At 39.5% G+C, this 15189-nt stretch overlaps 2 protein-coding genes across 4 annotated transcripts in view; both read left to right on the top strand.

Annotated features, from left to right (window-relative positions):
* The window catches only part of sptbn4a (spectrin, beta, non-erythrocytic 4a), a 31191-nt gene extending 26916 nt beyond the window's left edge, over positions 1–4275 (top strand). For both annotated transcript variants that reach the window (XM_029448668.1, XM_029448669.1), the window contains one exon: positions 1113–4275. In XM_029448668.1, the coding sequence (XP_029304528.1) occupies positions 1113–1412 (300 nt within the window). In that variant the 3' untranslated portion in view covers positions 1413–4275. The remainder of the gene's footprint in view (positions 1–1112) is intronic.
* A 3451-nt stretch (positions 4276–7726) lies between these two features.
* Positions 7727–15182, top strand: micu2 (mitochondrial calcium uptake 2). 2 transcript variants are annotated; one of them, XM_029448872.1, is made up of 12 exons: positions 7727–7988; positions 8258–8387; positions 11034–11065; positions 11156–11231; positions 11507–11554; positions 11806–11888; positions 12639–12692; positions 12803–12900; positions 13529–13700; positions 13779–13887; positions 13966–14123; positions 14685–15182. In XM_029448872.1, exons 1-12 carry the CDS (start codon positions 7794–7796, stop codon positions 14778–14780), a joined length of 1251 nt encoding a protein of 416 aa, XP_029304732.1. In that variant the 5' UTR covers positions 7727–7793; the 3' UTR covers positions 14781–15182. The 2 variants fall into 2 exon arrangements, with proteins under 2 accessions (XP_029304732.1, XP_029304731.1); XM_029448871.1 differs by having other exon boundaries at positions 7731–7988; positions 14679–15182.
* The last annotated feature ends 7 nt before the right edge of the window (positions 15183–15189 follow it).

The following is a 15189-nucleotide window of genomic DNA, read 5'->3' as shown; positions in this document are numbered from 1 at the left end:
TCCTTTCTTTTTGTAATTCTCTATTGGATTATTAAAATAACTCAAGACATGAGCAGTATATACAGCATACTATAAGTTTTTCAAATATCAGGACAACTGCAAGGGAAAATATATTTTAGATTTATTATCTCATCCCATAGAACCTGTTCTCCTCACTGTGCTTAAGTGTCCAAGAGACTTATGAAAGACTTGAATCGTAAAACAAGCAAACTAACTAGGAACTAGTCACAACATTTTCTAAAGCTGCACCAAGCAAACCTCTTATTTTCTCTGTGGAACACCGGTACTCTCATCGTTCCCTACGCTACATGAGGTGGCTCAGGAGATTGATCGTCCACCAATCGGAAGGTCTGATTCGATCTTTGGGCAACATACTGAACCCAAATTGGTGTGAATGTTTATCACTCCTGATGAGCAGGTGGCACCTTGTTTGCAAGCCTCTGCCACTGTATTCTGACTTGTGTTGTAAAGCGCTGTGAGACTAGATACGTGCTAACTAAATTCAGCTACAGTGTAACACAGGCACTCTCTGGTTCCCTACATGTATCACCGGAACCCCTACATTCTCATACGTGTAACATCAGCAAACTCGTGTAATGCGTTGTTACTTAGTAGTTACTTGACATAAAAAAAATACAAAATCCTAGAATACAGCACATTGTTTAAATGTACATATGTAGTTTTCTGCCACTAGGGGTCTCTCAATCAAAACAATAACAAAAGACGGAGTTGGTGCGGTGGTAGCGTGGCATCATGGGAGTAGTTATCTTTGCAACCTTTCATCATTGCAGTCAGCTTCTCCTGGTTAGGATCCTTTCAGTGTTCATCGTTCAGGAACTTGGTTCAGAATTAGAACCAAATCCAAAATGCCTTAAAAAAAAAAGAAGAAATGTGATTCCTAAACAACAACACATTGGTGCGCTCTCTGGACTGAATCCCACAGCGCAAAGTGATACTGAGACACTGAGAGAGCAACCCCAAAACACAAATGGCTGATGTAATCAAGTTAAGGTACAACACTCTTGTTGCAGGTTAAACTGTTTGATCTGTAATGAGAATATCTAATAAGAGAATCCTGATATAAGACATGTCTCATTTGCTGGTCTCTGTAGGAGGACCTGAAGGCTTGGACTTCTAATATCTCCACCTGCATAGATGAATATGAGGCCATGGGCAAGTGGGACAAGCCAGGCACCTCGTCCATGGACCCCGACCACTCGGAGAGAAAGGAGAAGTCAGAGGGGGACGCGGATGCCAGGTCAGAGAGGTCCGAGCTCGCCGAAGGGGAGGAGAGGTCTGAGAAGGAGAGGTCAGAGAAAGGGGATGGCTCTGAGAAGTTAGACACGTCAGAAATTGCCGACAAAATGGAGGGCGGGGCAGGGGGCTCCAGCACTTCTGGAAAGAGCAAATGAGGAGCCCCTTTGTGTTTTAACATTATTCACTGACAAAAGGCGTAGGAGGCGGTGGGTGTGAGGGATGGATGGAGAGCATGTGCAGCTAGGTTTGCTGATCCTCAGTCACAGAGCTGGAACATACTGAGGCCATGGTCCTTGGACTGACTATTGTTACTGTGACAGACTAATCTCTCAGCCCCTCCCCTTCACCGAGGAAATACATCAGTGCTTGCATTGTGCCACCTGCTGGTAGATAGGAGGTTGGCCCAGACAGAAAGACAGACAGACTTCAACAAGTGGTCCCAGGTATTAGTCACTGTCACGTCCCATCGTTGATCGTTTAATCTCTTGGATTCACAGCATCTTTCTGTATGTATCTTTGACTGATAATGTAATGCTCTGTCTAGCTAGACAAACCCGAGAAGTGGTGAATGATATGTTTCACGATATCAAAAAAGAAAAAACTGTTTTTTGAAGCAATATACTTTTTTATTTATTCTCTTTGTTAAAAAGAGAAAAAGGGAAAAGGAAACAATAAATAATTGCAAATGTGAACTCTATGATTTGTCACATCCACATAAGCTTACTCCAGGCAGTTTTGCACCTTAGACACTTGACACATCTGTATACTAATCATAATGACATTTAATCCCATCACATGGCTAGCTTTGAATCATGTTAATATAAAGGAATGCTGGTGTTACCCACCTGACTTCATTGGTGTCAATTAATACACAGTTCTACAGTTTCTTTTCAGATTTTATTTTTTATTATTTTTATTATTATTATTATTATTATTATTATTATTATTATTATTATTATTATTATTATTATTATTATTATTGTTTGTCCACAATGATCCATGTCAAGAAAAGAGCTTTCCATCGAATTCTAATCCAAGGTGTGTTCAAAGTGGCAATGCTCAAAGTAATACTAAGCCTATGTGACACAATGCCTTTGTATACATGACAAAAATCAGAACATTGCATGAAAAAGTCTATTAGTGCACTGTTAAACTTGCCTTTATTTTTATGTTCTTGAAATAAGTTGGGCAGTATTGGAATTGCAATAATTTAATGTGAGTGGGAGAAAAATGTATTTTACCATAATGGTCTACTTCTGAAAATCCAGAGGTAAGTTTGACAAAGTATGTTTGTCTTCTAACCACAGTAAGCATGAGAAGAAATGGATGTTTCTTGGGGGGTTATACCAGAGAAGTGACTACTCCTTGATCTGTAACATGAATTAAGAAGCCAAATGGCCCCTCTGCTGTTTGTACTGTATTACTGCAATTTCTTTTCCACAGAATGTATTGATTTCAGCTGTGAAATGTTCAATCACAACAGAGTTTGTGGTGCCCAAAATTGTAAAGTCCTGAAGCAGTTCGCTGAGAGTTAAGCCTCTCTGTACCCTGTGTCTTTCATTTGAAGTTCAAACTGATTGGAATCTCTCCGTCAAAGGCAAGTTAAATGTAAAACTGTCATGATTCAAGTCATGAATTGTATATACCTATCTTTGTATGTATACCAATAAATCCTGTGCTCTAATAAAACAATACTCTGAACTGAAATGGGTAAAATTAAAACATTTGTATTAATCCACGAATAAAAACAATCATCACTCAAATATATTAATGTTTATTACAATTAAATGAAAAATATGCAAATTAGGAGCCTCTATTAAATATCATAGTGTATATAAATACACCAGTATCTAGTTGAAACACCTTTTACCAGGGAAGAGCAGCAGGACATACAGTAGGTATGCTTGTTGTATTTTTATATGCCTATATTTATTCATATCAGATTCAGGAGTTGCCCCGCAGCCCCAATAAGAATGTGTACTAACAGCTGAGTCAGTGTGTCTGTGAGAGGTGTGATACATTTATATATTACAGACCTGAGAAAACAACTAGCCTGGGCAGTTCAGTACATGCTGCTCTGGATAATCTAATATTTGGTGACTAAACTGAAGTACAGCGTGCTGTGATCCCAGAGATGAACCGGCATTAGTCCACTTATTGTTTCTCATGTATGCCAATTATTTTATTTTATATTTTATATGTATATTCAAAGTTTCATTAATGTCAGTAAAATGTAGCCATTTTGACACATTGTACTCACATTAAAGACGAAGGAGGAAATACACAGCAGCTGAGACTTTCTTCAATGTACGTACAGTAGCCTATTCTTCCATTTTCCATCCTATCAAACTGCACCTCAAATGTGTATAAAAAAAACATCTTAACAGTTTTCCTTTCTATGAAAACTCTAAAAGTAAATCTCAGATGCAACAGTATTTGAATTCCCTGACTTGAGGATTGCAGTGACAGCGTGCTGTATCTGTATTACTGCAGCCTTCAAATGAGTTGAACGACAATACATAAGTTATGTTATGGTGTGAATGTTATTTTCATTTGTCATTCACTGTTTGTTTTTACATAAGTGCCATGTCATGCAGTTTGCTGAAACAGTGGTTCAGAAGAGAAAAAAACAATTGGTTATTGAAACATGAATAACGACAGTGAGCCATGTCATTGCAATACATATTTTTATCATTGAAATAGGAGCTGTAGTATTTTCGTGTGGCTGTAATTGTGCTGATTTATTGCTCATGGCAGATATTTAGCCCGCATCACCATGTGTGTTGTAAGGGTTTGCTTACCATCACTTTTATGAAACCCACAGGGGACTTTTTTCCACTATGTTATAACAATAACAGTCCAAATTAAATAGGCAGCATAAACCGTGACTGAAGAAAAAAATACTGTGCAAACTTTGTTTCCTTCATTGATGGTCTTACAAGTGTGTATGTTGTTGTTACTTTACATTAAAACTAGCTGCTATGACATTAAATAAACCTCCAAACCTGCTGATGCAAACTTGACGTGCAATTGATGTGGACACACATGCTGGTCAGACACACACCTAAAGGAAACAGTTGGTTCCTCACATTGGTTTCTACAAGCTGAGGGCTTCTCTACTCAATTGCACATTCTTAAAAACTGATAATCAACTTTTTCTGCAGCTCTTTCAGTATCCGTGAAGCTGAAAAGACACAGCATTATCATCACGAGGTAGCAGCAGCATTGATTAGCATTGACTGTAGGCCTACACAATCAGCTCTATATACTCTATGCTAAAGCCTTGGTACTTCCAACCTTAGGGCACAAATGTTGGTGGTCATACCTAAGATATGATAGCAACATACAGTTAAGTATGTGGGTATGACATTCACATGTAAACACACTCCACTGATAATCTAAATGAAATGAATATCTTTTAGAAACATCAGAGGTGTGTTCACACAAGCGCCCCCTGGAGTTAGAGCTGACCGCTGCACGACTGAATGGTTGATTTCCAAACTGTGTTCATGTCCAGTAAATGCTTCAGATCCGTCCCGCTTGCTTCTGTACATACAATAACTGGTACAAGATTTCTATGGTGTATTTATGGCTTTCTTATAGCTACCAATGAAAATTCTAAATCTCATTCAAGCTACATATGTGCAGTTTTAAAATGTGAGTGGACATGTGAATCATTTATCTGAATAAAAATAAAGGTGGATGCTACTTTTGTTTTGCACTGAAATAAATCCCCATGCACAGTGTAAGACAGTATTGGTGATGCAGGGTCTATTATAAAATAAAACACAAAAACATACATACATGTATACAGTATTTCACAAAATCTGCACAACTTGATGTATGTTTTAAGAATGTACATTTTAATTATGATGTGTTTATTGAATTGAATAACATCTGCCAATATCTGTCTGTGGAAATATGAAATATGGTATTGTCTCATAAAATCTGTTCATCCCTTAATTTTGCCATTGTCTTTATTCCCCTGTCTAGGTTTGAAGCATGGCCAGTGACGGACACTTTATTATATACAATATATTATATATCCCTTGAAATCTGAGAGGAATGTGATGCCTCACATAAATGATTGGGATTTAAATGTGTGATTAATCACAGCTGCAACATACACATTTAAACTACATTTTCAGTAATACTGTATATAGCATAACACAATGGAGTGCTACAACTATAGCCATGCCATGAAACAATTAGACAACGTACTATGACATGCAGACTTCTGCAGCTCTCCCTAATCCTGAAGTACATGTGATGACTTTTCTGCTAGTTTAAGAAATGTGATACAAATGCTTTTACTTGTGTCTAAAATTAAATAAATGTAAGTTAAATGTAAAATGCATTGCTCTGTGAAACATGGGTTAATAGGACTGATTTCCTGCTCTGAGACAGATAAATGTGGGTCCAGATTTAAAGTAGAATTGACAGTAACACTTTGTGTGCATTCATGCTCTGTCACTACAGTTACATCATAATCCTTTCACACTGTCCTCCACCAGATTTTGCCAGGTTTACCCGTGTTTACCTTGTATTAGAGGAGTCTGAAAATAAATATTACACAATCGATGTGACTGTAATACATATGGTCAAATTCTTTCCAAAGCAGTTGACATGGTATATTGTTTTACACTGCAGATAAATATTCAGAATCTGAGGACTACATTCAAACTGCCTTTCTAATCTCATAAATCAGTCGTGGATTAAAACATAATTATAAGAAAAAAAATCCACCTCCACTAAATGTTTCACTCGTTATAAGAACAGCCCCTCTGCTGTGGCATTAACTATAAATGACATTGTTGACTGATTGAGTAAGACAGATGAGTTTGGACCTCGACCTTCACTGCTCTCCTCCCTGTGCATCATGACTGAAGTTGTGGGATGGTCCACAGTGTTGCCTCAGGTAAAACAGCAGGTCCCGGTGCAGGAGGAACAGAAAAATCACCCTTCGACTGGAAGCCCTCAGCCCTTGGACACTATTGTATGTATGTACTGCAGGAGAAGTTGCTGTGATATGTCAGAAAGTTGGATGACTAATATAAAGAAACTGGAGCCTTCCCCACTTCCTACCCCCCCTACTTCTGGCGCCCTTGCTCGGACCACACCCATCTTCAAACTCGGCCTTCATTTTGATCTTAACTACACATCTGTAAAGTGTCATGACCGTATTTTGCACAGTTGTGACGTTATGAAAGTGACAAAATCTGTCCCCTAACAGACAGACAGAAATATAAACACCTGGCAGAGTACTCACAACCGCCTCTGTGGTAGATCCTGCTACAGCAGGTGTCTCCAGGAGCACATTTTGCCATGATGACACACACACACAGACTCACAAGGTGAAAACAATACCAGTATCGCTGTCACGGCTGTTCTGGAGGCTTCCTGAGGAAGAGCAGCAAGATTGGCATGTGCTGCAATTCTGAGTAGCTGCCTCTTTGTGTTCCTTTTACTTCTTTGTGCACAAACTGAGCATGGATGTTTTTTGTTAAATGATATTGCTGGCCTATTTTGAAATCCAATCCCTTTACTGTTTCTGTGTGGATTCCTGGACAATAGAATGACCCAGAGAGGTCTTGATTTTCGACATGTCAAATAAACCACTCTTTTTTCAGGGGTGGCTTGATGAGGCCCAGAAGTATTTTTTCCAGGGAGGAGTGATGTCGTTGTAGATACCTGGACCTGTATTAGAGGGAATTGTTGAGAGCAGCATTGGATAAAAATGTGTCACAGACTGTGTCTTTAATGGCCTTCTGCAGACTCTTATAGGACCTGTAACCATGCATGGTATAGCTGACGATGATGGTTTCAGAGGTCCCTTCCATTCCTGGAACTTGATTGTTGTCCTTTTCCTGTTGTAAACAATAAACCTTTCTTTACATTTTACATTTCCTTTTCTGTTTATATTATTCTTATTTATAATACAGAGAGGGGTTTTTACACAAGAACATTTGTCTGATTAAGGTCTGTAATCACCTTAAATCTCAATTTAACACCTGGACCTACCAGCAGGATTTAGAGACGTCAAAATTGTGTAAAGTGGGAACTTGAAGCCTCCAGGTCACTGACACTGTGAATTTACTTTTCCATGAAGTCAGAGACATCTTGTGTCCAGTTTAACTTCTAAGATGAAACATTATCTTTATATTCATAGATTCTGTATATGCAATGTTAAGATTTTTTAACAAGGTAAATGAACCTTTCTGTGGGAAAACCATATTTAGCCTACGTCAAATTCATATTTAAAGTCTTAAAACATGTCTGCAGGGGATCTTTAAGTGAAGTCCTGTCTTTAAGAATTCACAAGTTATATTACTGATATTTGTCCTGAAGTTAGTTCCCCTTTTCATATACATTTTGTCAGGATGTTTTTATCTTATTATTTATATATTAAATGTATAAATGTATTTATTCGAAGGACATGTTTTGTCTTTCCGGAACTGTGGCGTCACGTGACCGGGAGTTCTACTTCTCTCTAGAGTGGCTCTGAGTTTACCAGCTCGCGAGCTTCCTTCCTGAAAATGGCCAGCTGGGGAAGGGTCGCCGCTGTCTTGAGGAATGTTTTGAGGAGCCCTCGGTCTCCGAGAAGTTTAGCACTGTACCGTGCTGTCGGACCTGGCATTGTGGGGTCTGTAATCGGAACTGGGGTTTTCTGTTATTACCAACACTATTCTAACAGGACTCTGCCGTTCGCCGTCTATGCTGAGGTACCAAAAGTGAGTACACGCCTGTATAAAGTTTCTGTCGTCGACCACTTTCATATGTCTGTCTGTTTAAATATGAAGCAATATGCTGCTAAATACAAGTAACAGCGTCACACATATTAATATTTACAGAAAAAGGGCGTAATACTTTGGATCAACAGCTCACGTTAACGCCCCCCAGCTGTCACTCAGCGGCAGCACACGTACTGAATGTTGGTTGTTATCAGGCTAACAATGAGCACAAGTCATGGCTCGGCAGTTTACTGATATTTATGTTGCAGGAAACCGCAGTTCCACATCTGTCTGCCAGGAAGATTCGTTTCAACCAGTTTGCCTCCGTGGTGTACGAACAGGAGCCCTACATGACCCCGAGAGACTTCATATTCTCTGTGATGCTGGAGAATGTTGACCGTAAGTTGGCCTGACGTCCAGTCTCCATCTACCGACAGTAAACTCAGTCAGTTCAGGGTTACTCAACTTGCTTTACCTGGGGTCCGCTTTTGCAAAATGACATTGAAAGTACCAAAACAATCCCATTGTGAATCAATTTATTTTCATTTAGATTTGACCCCGGTCCGTAATTTGGCTGTGACTCCCCCAATTACAGGAAGTATCTGAATAAATGAGTGGGAAAACATAAAGAATGCTGATGCTTCTATTCAGGTCTCACTGAATGATTTGATGAGTGTGAGAATGAAGTCACCAGAGAGATCTCCTCATCTATAGCAGGTCTTGGACTGACATGTTTGACAGCGCTCTATATTTTTGGATGAATTCAGTTTATCCGTCCTGTACAATCTATGTCAGGCATCATTGAAGCTATAGGTAGTGTGCAAACACGTGACAAAACTGTGTGACGTATGCGTGCAACGCCATGTTGGATGATATACAAATCAACAATGGCATCTAAAGCGAACAACAACAACAATACAACTCCGACTTCTTCAAAGTATTGTGACTCTCTGGAGTCCTCTGCAAAGGCAGGATTCAGAGGAAAAAGTCCAAATTTGCGGCCGTGACCCGTACACGCTAAAGCCGTCGGATTATATTGAGGATTTAGATTCATTACCGCCGATTGAATATCCGGATATTGTGAACTACCTTGTGCTACAAACGTCGTGGGCAACCAACGCACAAATGAAGGCATACAAGAGCTTAGATGCTTATAATGTCTTTGTTTCTGGCTGGGTTGGTAGTCTTCTTACCAAACCACTGAAAGATGACAGGGTGCTCGTCCATGCCCGTGTAAATCACTCTCAAAGAGCTCGAGATACATCGCTCAAGCCGTGGTTTGTGAGTGAGAAGAGCGGCGATGTTATCCTCGCACACTGTGATTGTATGGCTGGATTAACCGAAGCATGTTCTCACATTGGTGCTTTGCTTTTCGCAAGTGAAGTAGTCTCAAGAATAAGCCAAACAAAAACATGCACAGAAGAAAAGAGCAAATGGCTGCCATCACATGTAAAGAAAGTGCCTTATTTACCAGTCAGCGATATGGAGAAGTAAGGTCTTACAGTGTTCGGGTATATCATAAGCACAAATGTTTAACGTAAACATTGAAAACATAGCTTTAGCATGAGCTCTTACCAGATATAAAGTGGACGCCACACACACGGGTGAATTGTGCTTTGTCTTCTGTTAAATCCTCACGAGTTATGTTGCTAAACCATCTTACGGCGTTTGGTAGACAGCAATTCATCCCTCTTTTGTGGATCGTTGCTTTTGATGATTTTAGGAAGTCTAAATAACCGTTTCTCTGGGTCACGAGTAGCGTTATGACCACAATTATACACTGCGCACACGATTGGCATTTTCTTTTAATCTTAGACGTTTAAATACAAAGAAAATTACGAAGCGTTGCAGCAACTCACACGTGAACGGGCGCCGTCTTGGTTGTATATATCAGCCAACATGGCTGATTTACGGGTTGGGACGTAAGCGTGACGTCACATGCACATGATCTATTCATGAGGCTCCTTGTTGCCCAGCACCTTACTCAGACACTTTGTGTTGCTTTTTTCTTTTAATTTGTAATATGTACATATACAGGGCCAGGGGTCTGAGAGGCCATATCAGAACTTAGTAAAGTCGTGACAGTAAGGCAACAGAGGAGCTGTATCTTTCTCTTCAAATATAAAGGAAGCTACTACATGGTGACCGAGCCAAACTCATATTAACAGTGGAAGTGTTGTAGCTGTACTTCCACTTCCTTCACTCCACCACTCCTCTTCCATGGATAATAGATGCGTGGTACTGTGACAGCAACAAAGAAAAGGCAGAAAAGTGATGTTGGAGGAAGATTTGTCAGAAGGTTATTATTGACTGGAATTGGGGGTAACTGAGAGAAGGCTGTGTAGTAATAGCTCAAGGCCTGGGCCACAAAGGAAGGTCAGAGAGGCACAGATCCATGTCTTTCTATGTAGAAGATATTTCCTTGTGATTATAAATGAGGTTGCGTGCTGCATCCTGAACATTGTCTAGTTCTAAAAGAGATGAGAGCTAAGGTGAAAAGCTTGATTGGAAAGTATATACAAAGATAACAACATGGCTTGGCTGGCGTTGCCATTTGCTCAGAGTTCTTGAGATGTTACTTTCAAATGTTACCCAAATACATAAAGGAAGACTTAACTATGAAAACAATTTATTACTATTATAGATTTGTGATTAGAACATAACATCTGATGTTTTATTTAATTTGTATTCATGGAGCAGATAACTGTTTAACAGCTAATCCCCATTGCCTAATTAATTCTTTATAAGGGCATTATTTAAATAACGGGAACTAAACCAAGATATATTTATGCTATTGACCTTTTAGCCCTAAAAAGCCTTCATCCTTTTCTTCAGGGTCCACAGAAGCTGTTGGTGGTTCTTTACAGTTTTGACTGATCATAGGAAGTATCAGGTGCACAGCTTGTGCATTAACACTCTGTAGTTGTTATGTTTCACATAATGTTCAGTGAGCTGCAGACATTCAGATGTATAAAACCAAGATGCCTTGTTATTTGTTAAGTTTTTGTTGTTGTCTTATTAACAAGTCTGTTTCTTCTCATGTAGGAAAGCTGCAGAAGAGAATTTTAACAACTCAAGTATGTTTACGTCATCACGTTGTGTAAATCCGTCAGCAGAATGTAATCATCAGGTTGTGCTATCATCTGTTTCTTATTGTGTCTTTGCAGGAGGTTAACAACATGTTGGTCACTGCCTCCAAAGCTGGGGCTGGTAATGAACTGTTCAGAAGCATAGGAGACGATGGTAAGTCTTGAGTCTGTCAGCAGAGTAGAGATAACACATCTAATATCCACATCTGCTCAGATTGTGTCTAGATTCAGTGGCTACTGACTGCAGGTCACACGTGTACACGAGCACAGTACACACAGTGAACTTGTGTGATCTGTCCTCTGGAATGGATCTTGTTTAATTTGACCTTTTGTGACTGTTCACATCTAGAGTATTTGTTTAAAAAGTCAGTCAATATATTAGTTGGCTATCTTATTTCCTAAATATAATTCAGCGTACATTTCTTGCAGGTTTGATATCCTACACAGAGTATCTGTTTCTACTGAGTATCCTGACCAGTAAGTAGTTCTCCCCCCACTCTCACTGATATTGTGCTGAATGGATTTGCCTGAAGTTTTGTGACTTGGCATTTTCTTGCACATTTCAGTGGATCAGCTGTTGACCTGATTTGTGTTTTATTTCTTGACATTGTTCTCCAGGCTGTGTTGGGAAATACCACTATGCCCCACTAACCAAGTGCATTGATTCAAGTGAGGTTTTCTATAATATTCCACCAGAGTTCAGATAACTGACTGCATTATTGTTACAGAGCCGCTTATAGGATTTCATATAGCTTTCAAAATGCTTGATGTTGACGGCAATGAGCATGTGGACCAAAAGGAATTTCTTAAGGTAAGAGCTCTGATATATTTCAAGGTTTCTTTATTGGCGAGATTTGAATGATGTTGCAGTAATACTGAACACAACACAGATTGTTTCACACGGAAGCGCTGTAATCATGGGAGGGCACATTGCACAGAGAGAATTGTGAATTGTTTGTGCATTTAAACTTCAAAATATTGCTACTTTTTAATGCTGCCTAAAGCACTGATGCTACCACAGTTGTAAGTATGGACCATGGCACCATGTCAAGGTGAGGGAGCGCTGCACTGCAAGCTACTCTAGTTTGTTTTTCATCTGTCATGTGTTTGCATCTCTGCAGCCCATCAGTTTAAGTCACTTTTGACATTTTTGTGTCTTTTCCAACCACACTTGTCCTCTTCATTACGAGAGAAGACCCTTTAAAGTGTGCTTAGTCTAGACTGTGCCTAGGCTAGTGGAATGCATGTTGGCACGCTATGCACCTTGTGGCATATTTTCATGTTTTGACTTGGTGCACAAGCCTAAAGGACAATCAGAGAGAAGCTTCGCATGGATTGTGAACTGCTCCGGTGTCTGTTGTGTGTCTTAGATGAAGGCTCTTTCTCTCTGGATTGATCAGTAAATACTCATCTTTTTGTTCCTTCCCTATGATAGTTCAGAGAAGAAGGATCAATGTTTACATTTTGACGTTCAATAAAATCTATTGCAGAAGAGAAATCTTAATTTCTCTGATTAAACTTTTAAAATAATTCATAATTTTTACTTCCCTTTCTTCTGAAGCTGAAGAAAATCATTGGAAAAAGTAAAAAGAGAGTTCCCAAGGACAGTACAGAGGTGGGTATTCACATTCCCTTAAAAGGAAAGCTTTCAACATCACTAATACAAAGTAATGTCTGCTCGTTCAGTGTTGCTGCAACACATGATGTTGTACATTCTGTTTACAGAAACCAGTGGAAGAAGGGGAAAGTGTGAACACAACCCTGCAGGCCTACTTCTTTGGGAAGAGAGGAGAAAACAAGTTGCAGTATCAGGAGTTCCGCAGGTAGAACAAAGTCCTCTGTCGTCACACTCATTACTTTACAGTGTGTACTGAACAGAGGCCTGCATCATTTGCTTAAATGTGTCTTTATTTCAAAATAGTGAAGTTACAGCTCACTATTTTATAGAAGGTATTAGTCAGAGAATATTGAATATATTCAAAGTTTTAGCAAAAGTATAACCCTTTTTGCACTCTGAATCTCATTGTACTTTTGTATAATGACAATAAAAGGCTTTAACTTAACTTTTTAAGTTGAGATTCATTTGAGAAAACGTTGTTTCTGGTGATGAATTTAATGTTGCTGGTTTAATGTTATTTGCTATCCAGTCTTACTGTAGCTTAAGGAGATTAAACCTACGAGGTTTGGTCTCTTGCATAAACACAAACTGTGTTGCTTACAGAACAGGAACAGTAAACTGATGCAGTGAATAACAGAAAAGCATTTCGCCTTTTTATATGAATTTATCATTTACTGTAAAGTCAGACTCTCGACTACATCATCTATATTTACAGGGAAAATGGGCTTCATTGTAAAGAATGGATTTATTGTCAGATGTCTTTGTTTTGTGCTCTTTTAAGTGACTGTGGTCATGTGACTCTGTTTTTAAAGCATCACATTTCTGTTCTTCAGGTTCATGGAAGACCTGCAGGCTGAAGTCCAGGAGATGGAGTTCTTGCAGTTCTCCAAAGGTATGGACACCATGCGAAGAGAAGACTTTGCCGAGTGGCTGCTACACTACACAAACGAAGAAGACAACGAAGTCTACTGGGAAAACATGAGGAAGAGGATTCCTGCTGGCCAGGTTAAATGACTTTCCCCTCACAAAAATGCTGTAAAAACGTCATTCAGCTTATAAGCAAACTGAAATGTTGTCTTGCAGAGTATCACATTCGATGAGTTCAAAGCCTTCTGCCTCTTCACAAACAATCTGGAGGATTTTGCCTTTTCAATGAAACTGGTCACTGGAGCTAACCGTCCTGTTGGAATGGGTAACGCCTCTTTATGGATCACAATGTTTTCTCCAACACTACAAACGGTAGAAACTAAATCTCTTCCTGTCATTGCAGCCCAGTTCAAACGAGCAGTGAGGATTGCCACGGGCCATGATCTGTCTGAGAATGTGCTGGACACCGTATTCAAACTGTTTGATATGGATGGAGACAACTGTCTGAGCCATAAGGAATTCATGGGTGTGATGAAAGACAGAGTACTGCGAGGTCTGAAGGTGAGTGTGTCCATCTCTTAAATATGCAAATATGTTTGCAAGACCACGCCCATCTTTAAGGAATATTTCGACACTTTGGGAAATTAGTTCACTTGCTTTCTTACAGATTTTCTCACTTTCACATCTGTATGTTAAATATGACGCCAGCAGCTTAAAGACTGGAAACTGTTAGAACGGCTCGTCTGGCTCTGTCCAGAGGGAAACGAGTCTGCCTACCAGCACCTTATACGGTATATCCTTAGTTTAATCTGTAACTCTCTGCAAGGCAGAAGAATCGTTATTCACAAACAAGTCATTTAGTACAAAGTACAGACACACTTCTAGGATGGACCTTTTGATGTTTGTGTATTATTCATTACATGCTCTCTAATGCCACATTTCTTATCCCTATTTTGTAGTACACTAAGATCGAGTCAACAAATACCTTTTTGATTTTAGGGTTAGGCTATTTGCAAAGATAAGTCCTGAATGCTGCTATGGTATTAAATCATCTTATTCTAATTGTGCTCAGGTTGCTTTTGAATGTCAGATGTGCTAAACACACCCTGCCTTCAGGTGCAGCACCAGAACGGCTTCTCTGGCTACTGGAAATGTGTGAAGCGAGAGACCCTGAAAGGAGCGCAGGAGGCCCTGGCAGACACTGGGTGCCCAATCTGAACCACCGTGATGTTCCAGGTCACGTCTGACTCCTACCACTGCTCACCTTGGTGTTGTAGAACCAAAAAGGGGTTTGAACAAGATTATTTCTGTAACCACGTCAAGAAACAAAGGATTTACCACTGTCTTGTGTACAAATGTTTACTGATCTATTGTCTGGTATTAGCTAAAGAACTGTGGTTCTGGTGTTTACAGTTTTGTTTGGTGCAGTGTTCTGGCTATTGTGATAAATCAAGTCTTGGATTTTATATTTAGAATGGCTGATCACTTTTAAATGATTTTTGCACTCAGTGTTGAGAAAGCTGCTTAACTGGTTCAGTGGATATTGATGCATTCTCAAGAGCTTATACAATATCTGCTGTGGGGGTTTTCATGTTTATCAAATAAAGTCTTCAAAAAATGCCCACGT

Source organism: Cottoperca gobio, chromosome 14 (genome assembly GCF_900634415.1).
Source record: "Cottoperca gobio chromosome 14, fCotGob3.1, whole genome shotgun sequence".
In the NCBI taxonomy this organism is placed as follows: Eukaryota; Metazoa; Chordata; class Actinopteri; order Perciformes; family Bovichtidae; genus Cottoperca; species Cottoperca gobio.
The sequence above is the reverse complement of the archived record's forward strand: the minus strand, read 5'-3'. Positions and strand labels throughout refer to the sequence as shown.